The 10714-nt window shown below is 40.5% G+C and overlaps 1 protein-coding gene across 1 annotated transcript; it reads left to right on the forward strand.

The window, feature by feature from the left end:
* Positions 1-4505: 4505 nt before the first annotated feature.
* On the forward strand, positions 4506-9304 carry LOC308078204 (chemerin-like receptor 1; the record flags this gene model as incomplete). Its single annotated transcript, XM_080419329.1, has 2 exons — positions 4506-5569; positions 9250-9304. The coding sequence occupies 2 exons, from the start codon at positions 4506-4508 to the stop codon at positions 9302-9304; spliced, it is 1119 nt and encodes a 372-aa protein (XP_080275455.1).
* Between the last annotated feature and the right edge of the window lie 1410 nt (positions 9305-10714).

Below are 10714 nucleotides of genomic sequence, written 5' to 3' on the forward strand. Positions count from 1 at the left end.
TGTTGCTCTCAGGACATCTAAGTACCGGCCCTGAATGCCAGAGATGGTTAGGGGGGCTAAAGCTCGCACGTCAATCACTTCCTTCACCCTGGAGGTTGGGAAGGGTACTGTACGTCATTCCTGCGGCTTCACTAAATGACCCAACTGTAAACAAGGTTCAAATGAAACTTTCCAATGAAAATAAGGAGTGCTGTTTTGTATGTGTGAAGTCTAAGCTGCTATTAGAGTGGTTTCTGTGCACAAAGGAAACAGGCTGTGTGTGTGTGTGTGTGTGTGTGTGTGTGTGTGTGTGTGTGTGTGTGTGTGTGTGTGTGTGTGCGTGCGTGCGTGCGTGCGTGTGTGTGTGTGCATGCTCTGTGCATGGCTACCGATAGGCAGATTAAGGGTCACTAATTGATACAAGTTACCCCACACACTCACTTTGCAGCCAACAGCACAATAACTTAATTCAGCTGCACCTCAACAGGAAGTAAAGCACACATGCACTCTATTGACAACAACAGCGTCTCATTATCTCATGCAGGTTCAACAGAACCCTCCTCTTCTTCTCTGATCACAACACCCCCCTCTCACCTTCTAGAACCTCATGAAGCACCTGTGTATCCAGCATGAACCACTCACATGTAAAGAAGTCCCTCCATGACTGTATGCCCTGAAGGATTTATTGATTCATTTAACTCTTTGACTGCGGACGACGCGATAACGCGTCAAGTGCTACTTTGTCCAGTTGGCCGTCGACGCGCTCGACGCGCTGGACGCGCGTTCATTGTTTAATCTCTGATTGCGCTATGCTGCTTAATATTCAATGTTATTCTCGAGTTCCACTTACTTCACGGACATCTGCATCCGGTTTCATGACCTGGATTCCGTTTCCGGTTTTTGATTCTTTTCCCCAGTCATTTTCGTCCAAAATAGGTAAATAAACGGTCTTTCACACGGTATGACGGACAAACGGACAGTTTCTCTTCTATAATCTATGGTCTGGGTGACGATCAGTCATCGCCGTCGTATATCACAACGTAATTTTCGCCGATCAAAACAATGGGGGGGACGTCACATCCGTTTTCATGTTTTTCCTTGTCTAATCTATGAAGAAGGGTGAGAGAGACCCAACGACATGATCAAAGCTGTCATGTGCTGCGCTCTAGTGGCGGATTTGTGCTGGGTCTTTACATTATGTGTCCTTAAATTATTTTCATGAGAAAAATTCAAAATATAAAAATAAAAAAACACGAAAATTGCTGGCACTGGGGGAGTACTTTATGAAAATACTCTGGCAGTCAAAGAGTTAATAGGGTCCTTTTAGTTCCATTTGCACTCTCTTCTGAGTGAAATGAACACTGAGGACTTTACTGGGTAGAAATGATCACCGTTCTGGTTTGAGATGGGTATTAAAATGGGATACATTATCAACTTAATACTGTTACCATTGTGACTTAGATTTATCTAAGTCACAATGGTAACAGTTGCGTAACAGTTCCGACAAAACACCTGCGTTTGTGGTTGGAAAGTTAGCTATGTGCTCTAAACATGTTGACGTATGTGTGAGAGGCGTGTGCTTTATTCAGCAGTATGGTTTTAACAACTTTGTGTAGGCTTCTTGGAACAGACAAAGCAAAGCGACAAAGGGACTCTACCAGGCCTGGCATTTCACCTTCTTAGGGGCAAGGCCACTTGATGTCATCCAGTTTTTGCAGGCACAAATGCAAAATGCAAGGGCAAGAAGGCCATCAAATAAAACAATGATTTTAAGTCATTGAAATAATTAATTGAATTTAAGGGTTAAGGATGATTTTCTTTTAAATAAATACATTACTGCTTACAAATGACTAATATTGTACAAACTCCTGAGTCAAAGGTTAATACACGTTCAGCCCTCCACCAATCAGAGTCACTGGGCTGGTTTAAACATGGGGAGTTAAGAATTCAGAATCTCTGACATTGTGGTCAGCTTAGCGTCCAGAAGCTGCTCAAATTACTAAAAGATGAGAAAAACACATAGTACACATACGTACTGTTGACCTCTCTTTTCTCCCAATTAATATGTTGTAAACTTAAATTATGTGAAATGAAGGACACTTTTCAGGACTTTTACACACTGTATAACCACTCATCTACCAGGCACCCCACTGTAAAGTAGCATTATGAAGCATGGACCTGCAATACATCTTATACATCTTATACATCTTTAGTTTTTTTTGTCAAATTTATTGTTTTTTGTTTTATTTTATTTTATTTTTTATTTTTTTCGCACTGAGTTTTAATTTCTAAATGTTGGCCCTTTAGTTTAGCCTGGTTGGGTCTATTATAATAGTTTTGTTGCCTATGCTGTTTTTATACTCTGCTTTTAAATCTGTAGCACTCTGAGATTCGCAAGAATATAAAGTGCGTTATAAATAAAATGTATTATTATTATTATTATTATCCCACGATTTTGTAACCCATTTTTGAGCTTGTAATCCTGGGCGCTACTCTTCCTCTGCCAGCCTGGGGAGAGCCCCGAACTGAGCTCATGCTTCCTTCAATCCATGAGGAGTGAGCAGGCCGCTTCTTATCACCTGACAGGGGGGAGTTTCCCCGGTAGGACGTAGCGTGTGGAAGGAACATGTTATTCCAACAGTTCCTTTCCCCTCCATCAGGCGCCCCGGCTGACCAGGGGGAGGCAGTATAGAGACCAGGATTACTGCATGTTTTTTGTGAGGGTACCTACCCTAGGGGAGACGGGGAGAACATGCAAACTCCACACAGAAAGGCCCTTTCGCCAACCCCACCTAGGGTATGGGCACTGATGACGCGGAGGAGAGAACACGCCCCCAGCGCCCACAGGCATCTTATACATCTTATTACCTTCTGTAGGCCTATGATGACCTAGTGATAAACACATTCTGTCATTTAAGTACTGTAGGCCTACATAGTGTGTGTAGACCAGTGGTTCTCAAACTTCGGTCCGGGGACCCTCAGGGATCCTTAAGGGGGTTCCAGGGGGTCCCGAGCAAAATGAGTTAATTTATAGCATTGAAAGTCAGTTTAACCACTTTACTCTTAAATACTTCGGATATTTGAAAATCAAATGTGAAGAATGTTGAATATTTGTGAAATGTTTTAACAACACAAAACTTGTAACCGGGTCCTTGGCACAACATATTTTCAGATTTTCAGAATACATTGTCTATAGGCTGATATCAGAGTCTCTGCGCACAAAGGAAACAGGCTGTGTATCAAACCTAGGTACATCCTCCATCAAAGTAGAGTGTCAGTGGGTGTTGTCATCTCACACTAGGTTGAGTTTGCACATCGTTGCTGTCGGATGGAAACCTTGCATGTCCAAAAGGGTTACTTTTCAGAAAAGAAACCTGTGTTCCAATGCATCCAGTGTATGTTATTATTTAGTCACAAGTTGTTGTTGATACTTTTGGTTCAATATTTATAGAAACCTACACACACACTTAACCAACTTCACAAGATTGTTTTTTTAATTGTAAAAGATAAATAAAAATAAAACTGATCTACAAGATCACAGCGAGCCACAATTTGACATTTTCTGAGCTTGTAGATCGCCTATTTTTGCTACTTTTGACTGACAAAGTAGTGCATTAATTTTCAAAGTTGAAATATGGAGATATGAGGTTTCTGCCCGACAGCAATGATATGACAACTCACAGGATGCTAAGCTGCCCAGCTCCTCAGTGTTCAATGACCACAGTTTGAACAAGACAAACCCTGGCTGACGTCTCTTCAACACTTTGAAACAGGTATTTCTTTTTATTTTCTTTATTATCTAGACAGGCAATGATTGCTATCTAGAATATAGGGCAATTTAACACTTATTTTAACATAAAAAATATATCACTTACTAAAATTTCATCAGCTGTATTTAGTAACGGTAAGCCTATTTAAGCCCATATAATGATATGGTATTCATTTTTTTGTTTGGCCAGTAGCGGAGGGAGCTATAAATATGGAGTCAGATCAGTCTCATAATTAATAAATCCACAAGTCCTGGTTTGAATCCACACAGGGTGATTTTTGAATAAACAAGTTCTAGTTTGCAAAAACAAGTTCTGGTTTGCAAGTGTTTTTCTGATCAGCACTACAAATGCTATGCTTCACGTTTGTGTTTCAAATCCACAGTGTCAAATGCTCTGCTTCACATATGTGATCTAAATCCACAATTCCAGATGCTCTGCTTCACAAATATGATTCTCTATTTATCTCCAAATCACTAAATTTACAAATGCACACTTGATTAACTTTGCAAATAAAAAATCTGATTACAAATGAAAAAGTAATCTACAATTTTCTTCACAAGCTACTCAGCTATAATACAGTCACGTTATAACACGCAAATGGGAAATAAAAAGTTGTGTTAAGTTGGGACCTATGTAGATCAGTTTGTTACATTATAGTATTTAGGCCATTATACATTATACTTACTGAGTGCTAGAGGTTAATAGCACATGGTTCAAAAATGTTTTTCTTTATTTTGTTATTTAGGTTTTAGGACAATGATTATGAACACAACTGCTGACGATCCTGATAAAGAGCTGGATATGTCTGGTGGGAATGGCTCTGACTACAAGGATGAACACGCTGAAAAAGCCCTCAAGATCGCCTTCCTCCTCATTTTCAGCCTGGTCTCTGTACTCGGCGTGTTGGGGAACGGTGTTGTCATCTGGGTGACGGGCTTCAAAATGAAGAAAACCATCAACACCGTTTGGTATCTCAACCTCGCTGTGGCCGACTTCCTCACCACAGTGATCCTGCCCCTGAGAATCACGGAAACAGCTCTGGACAGCCACTGGCCGTTTGGCCAATTCATGTGCAAACTGAACTTTACCGCTCTCTTCCTGAACATGTATGCCAGCGTCTACATTCTGATGGTCATCAGTGTTGACAGATGTGTATGTGTGGTGTGGCCAGTGTGGGCCCAGAACCAACGCAGCGTCAGAAAGGCATCTTGTGTGATTTTGGGTGTCTGGGTGATGGCCTTGGCTCTCAGTTCCCCTAACTTCATCTTTATGGACACACAACCCTCCTTTCATGATAAGGACATCATCTTTTGCATAACCACCTATGGACTCACAAATGACTACAGTACACCCGCCATGCAGATGAAAGCATTTCGAGGTGGGGCCATATTCATCACTTGCTTTCTCCTGGCATTCGTGGTCCCTTTCACCGTCATCGTCTCCTGCTATTCTGTCATCATCTACCGGCTCAGGAGGAATCGCTCGCTGGCCAGCCAATCAGGTCGCTCCTTCAAAATTATAGTAGCTGTTATCACTGCATTTTTCCTCTGCTGGGCCCCCCTTCACATCATGATACAAATTAAGATGGTGAACCGCATGGCGGCAGAGCAGAGTGAAACACTGGATCGTGTGTTCACCATCGGGTATCCCATAGCTTGCTGCCTGGCATTTCTCAACAGCTGCCTGAACCCACTGTTGTACGTGTTCATGGGTCGGGATTTCAAGGATGAAGTTCGCAAACTGTCTATCCTAAAAGCGCTGGAGAATGCCTTCACTGAAGAGCTGCCTCAGACCAATAGACCAATAGATCAAGACACAGGGTTAGGGTTATCTTTGAATGTACTTTAATTCATACAACTGTAAATGCCATTTTTTCTCAGTACATTCTCCAAGATTGTAACGATGATGAAACATATCCAAAATAATATGTTGAAGTTAGAGTTTTAAAACCTGTATTGTTTGTGGGTTCTCTTTGACCTTCTTCTTTTGCCTAATGGTTTTCTTTTCTTTTTCTTTTTCCCTCTCCGTTTCCCCCCTCATTTTTCTTTTTGTCCCTATAATAATAAAGTTGATTCTTCATTCTCTTGATTCAGGTGGGAGTTTGTAATTGTAAAAAGCATTTTAATCCGATCGGTGGCCATTTTCTCCGAATTTTCTCCACGCTTTCAACTATGTGACCCTATCGGTTGGGAGGTGTTTTGCACTCTGATACATTATAACTATGAGAAAATGATCGGCCGATCGGATTAAAATGCTTTTTATTTAAAAACACGGAATATGCGGCTACTTTTGAGGAGCCGTACATAATTGTAACGTATGTGGCCATGGGGTACTTTATATTTGAATTCTGAACGTTTATGTAGATGTACGGGCCGTAAATGGAGAAAGTGCAAAAACCAGGTTGAAGTTTCGTCATGACTGTCATGATGATGTTTCAGAGCGTTTCTTTAAGCTATAAATGCTGATCCTATTTCACCTGATTTGGTGTCTCAGAAGTAAGTATGCATGCAAACCTGCATATACTGTTGATGGAAATTGTGTGTGTGTGTGTGTGTGTGTGTGTGTGTGTGTGTGTGTGTGTGTGTGTGTGTGTGTGTGTGTGTGTGTGTGTGTGTGTGTGTGTGTAATATACCTATTATGTCACTGCATAAGCTGTCACGTTCAGCCCTCTTCATTAGAAGCTCCCAACTCAAACCATCAGAGCTATACTTCATGTAAATGGTGCTGAGAGGAAAGAACAGGATTGGTCTCATCCCTGGTCTCATTTCCATACTAACAAACATATTAATGTAATGGCTGAGTTAAAAGTCAACTAATTAAAGATTGTGTTATTTACATCCCATAAGTACGCAAGTACAATTATTTGCTTTCAGTTCCTCAACGTTGTAGCAACAAAAACAGACTTATGAATAACAATAAGGAAGTAGAGAGGTAAATATATATATATATATATATATATATATATATATATATATATATATATATATATATACAGCAATATGTACAGTAATAGTTATCTTTGAGGTGCTTTTGAAGGTGCTGTGTGCATGGGTCCTACTTCTAAATAATACATTCCTCTGCCAGTAGGCTATATGCTGCCTGCATAATGATGAGAGAACATCACAAGTTACTCACACTATTATACTGTACAACATGTATACCCACTTGCTCTGAGGATATTAGCCTACAAAAGGAAAACATCACGCAAAACTTGTCATCATGTAATCCGTGGCACAAAAAATAATAATGTGAACATGTAAAAAACATACATCGATAATATCGTTAAACCAATATCAGCTTAGCACTAGTATAATATATTTCCATCGTAAACGAGTTCTCCGCCTGTTGGCTTGATTAAACATAGTACAAAGTATACTTAAAGTAAGCAATACAGTATTGTCATGACTCTGTCTCTCTGTTGTGCCATTAGCAGTCTTGTCGCTCCACCCTGTGCCAATTGACCTTCTCCTGTCTTGTTGGTTCCAGGCAATCATTGTGTTGATTGTCAGTTGTGTTCACCTGTGTCCTTTTACCTTGAGTATGTATTTATACCCTCTGTTTTCAGTGTCCCCTGTCCAGTTTGTTGTGAACGTATTTTACTGTGTGTAGCTGTCTTGGTTCCTTAGCCTGCTGACAGCATTTTCCTCGTGGCTGAGTTCTGCCTTCAGTTTCGCCTATCTGTTCCTAGTGTTTTGGGGGGTTTCTCTGTAGATTGTCTTGCCACCGCTTGTAACCCTTGTCCCCTTTGTCACCGCACTGCCTGTTGTCCTGCATTTGCGTCTGACCGTCTTGACACATCGTGACAAGTATTCCATTGCAAACCTCTTTTCAACCTGTGGGCTTTGATTAAACATAGTATATTTACACAGTAAACCAAGTTCTCAACCTGTAGGGTTTGATTAAAGATAACATAGTAATATAGTATAGTTAATATTGTAAACCAGTACTCAATGTTTTCTTTGATTAAACATCCTAATCAAATGCAATGGGGACTTTAGATTTACATAACCTACAGTACAGCAGTCGCACTACATCAGCATCAGGAGAGGCACCAATGAATGGGTAATCTTGGTGAATGAAGAGCCATGCTTTCCTGATGTCAGAGTTCTTGTGGGAGGGTGCTATCTTCCCTCTGTCCTTCTCCCTGGTAACATCCAGTGGTTTAAAAAGTACACACATTTTTTATTCAAGTAAAAGTATCAATACTGCAATGTAGAAATACTGTACTCTGCTACAAGTAAAAGTCCAGAATTGAAAATTGACTTGAGTAAAAGTACAAAAGTATTGGTATCAAAATGTACTTAAAGTACAAAAAGTAGAAAGTACTCCTTATGCGAAATGTCCCATTTCACAAGTTTAAAATGTATAACATCGCAACACATGTGAGCTTGTAGATCAGGTATTTTCAAATGGCCGAAATGTACACAGGGGCTGAAGTGGTTAATGTATGTTTTGTAATAATAATCAAAATCTACAAAGTTAGTAACTAAAGTTTTCAAATAATTGCAGTGGAGTAAAAAGTATAATATTTGCCTCTGAGATGTAATGGAGTAGAAGTAAAAGTACAGAAAATTGGAAATACTCCAGTAAAGTAAAAATAAATACCTCAAAACGTACAGTACAGTACTTGAGTAAATGTACTTAGTTACTTCACACCAATGGTAACATCCTCCTGAGAACAGCCCCATGCAGACGGTAGCAGCAGAAGAAACCATACAGGCCAGAGGTAGGAAGGGGGTACCCACGAAACGTGGAGTAGCGGCGTATGGTCAAATCCATCCCTAGCCGTCACCCGTTTGACTGCACCGGTATGAGCATGTGTTGGTTGGTTCATCACTCACAGCTTACGCTTTGTTCACGCGTTGCCTCTTCCACGTTTCTGGGCTCCTCCTCTGTCACTGTAAAGCATTGGTTCTCAAAGTGGGGTCCGGGGACCCCCAGGGGTCCTTGAGGAAGTTCCAGGGGGTCCCCAGCTAAATGATAGATAGTTAGGAACCAAATGGACCCTTATGGGTCTGTAACTCTGAGAGTTAAATTCTCATTGATTTTAGGATATAAATTGGGGTCCCAGAGATAGAAATGTCATTAAATGGGGGTCCGTAGCTTAATGCATGTCAAACTGGGTGTCCTTGAAATTAAAATGGTTGAGAATCACCGCTAGAGCCGTAGAAATCTTCTCTTATGGGGGTCCCTGAGGCATATCTTTTCAAATGGGGGTCCGTGGGCTAATAAGTGTCAATTTGGGGGTCCTTGACATGAAAAAGTTTGAGAACCACTGCTCTAAAGGTCAATGGAACAGCAATGAGTTGCAAGCCCCTCATAATACATTTTTACTAGAGTCTTCACGAATCGTGAAGTACTGGAGAGATCTTCAGAGGCTTTGCTCTTGAACAGTTCTGAGTAAGGAGGCACAGCGGAGAGGATCGAAGGCTTCGAGCCACACATGCTGAAGTTACAGATGAAATCAATGTTGATGGTGGTTCCACAATCTTTCCTCCAGACTCCTGGAGTGTGGGGTTGACTGGGTTCAGCTGATCCAGCCGTTTTTTATGTAAGCGCTAATCTAAGCAATGATCTGAGGGCAACACCTGAGAATAAAAGAAACAGTGAATATTATTGTGATAGAACAGATATGACTTTTTTTACCTCCCCAGATTCCATGTCCATCGCATAGTGATAGAAAATTTACGTTTGTTAGGTTCTCCCAAGCAACATGAAAATGTACACTCATGAAAGACACAAAAAGAAATACTGTAAAATACAATTTCATGAAATAAACTAACCATCGCTGAAGAGAAACCACACATACATTTAGATGTATTATTATGGGCAGTGGCCTGTCTGACCCACCCCAAGGTAAGTTTTATGCCTCAAGGTTTTTGTAGGCTTTCAGGTCCTCCGTGGTATACGTACTTCGTGCAAATAGTTTACAACGTCTGGGTATTAGATACCAATCTTTTCAATATTCTGCTCATACTTTATTCTCTCTTTTTTCCATTGCATTTTAAAGTGCTCCAACACTACTGCTTTAGAATGCTCCTTTGACAATGTTATGAAATATATCTTCCAAAACGACGACCGGTTCAAAAGGTCCCCGATTTATTTTGGAATGCAAGTCAGCTTGCAATGCTTGACATTGCACTAGTAGTCTCGCATAAGCCAGACGATCAGGGACAGAGATCTCTGCCTGCATCTGGAGAGATCTAAATTCAATGAATGGGCTTAGGCGGTGAAGAAAATCCTGCAGCGCTAACAAACTAACCTACAGCCACACTGCTTTGAAAAACAATCCTGATACTGTCCCAAGCCAATATGAAGGACCACCGTAAAGTCTTTGCATTGGTTCTGTGATGCTGTTATTCATTCATTCATTCATCATTCTTTTATTTATTTACGGAATTGTTTCCACACTGTTTTAGTCCATTAATTGAATTTAGATGTCACCAGACGCATCAGTAGCAGGCGTAGAACTTTGGCTACATGAGACTATTGCACTAGTCAGTGGCGCAAGTACACATACGACATACTCAAGTACTGTACTTAAGTACAATTTTGAGGTATTTTGACTTTACTTGATTATTTCCATTTTTCGGTACTTTTACTTGTACTCCACTATAGTGGAGTACAAGTAAAAGTACCGAAAAATGGAAATACATCTCAGAGGCAAATATTGTACTTTGACGCCACTACAATTATTTGAAAACTTTAGTTACTAGCTACTTTGTAGATTTTGATTATTTTACAAAACCACAGCCCTATATACATTTTGGCCATTTGAAAATAGCAGATCTACAAGCTCACAATGCGTCGCGATGCGACGCATTGTGAGATTACTCATTGTGAGATTACTCACACGTTCAATTGCAGTTAGTTAGTTTGTGCATACCTTTCTGGTTCATATAGTGAGTTTAGTTATTTTTTTGCTTTCATGTTTAGCTTTTGGGACAAATCTCCGCAGAGCACAG

Source organism: Gymnoscopelus braueri, assembly GCF_963280865.1.
Source record: "Gymnoscopelus braueri genome assembly, chromosome: 22".
NCBI classification, from domain to species: Eukaryota; Metazoa; Chordata; class Actinopteri; order Myctophiformes; family Myctophidae; genus Gymnoscopelus; species Gymnoscopelus braueri.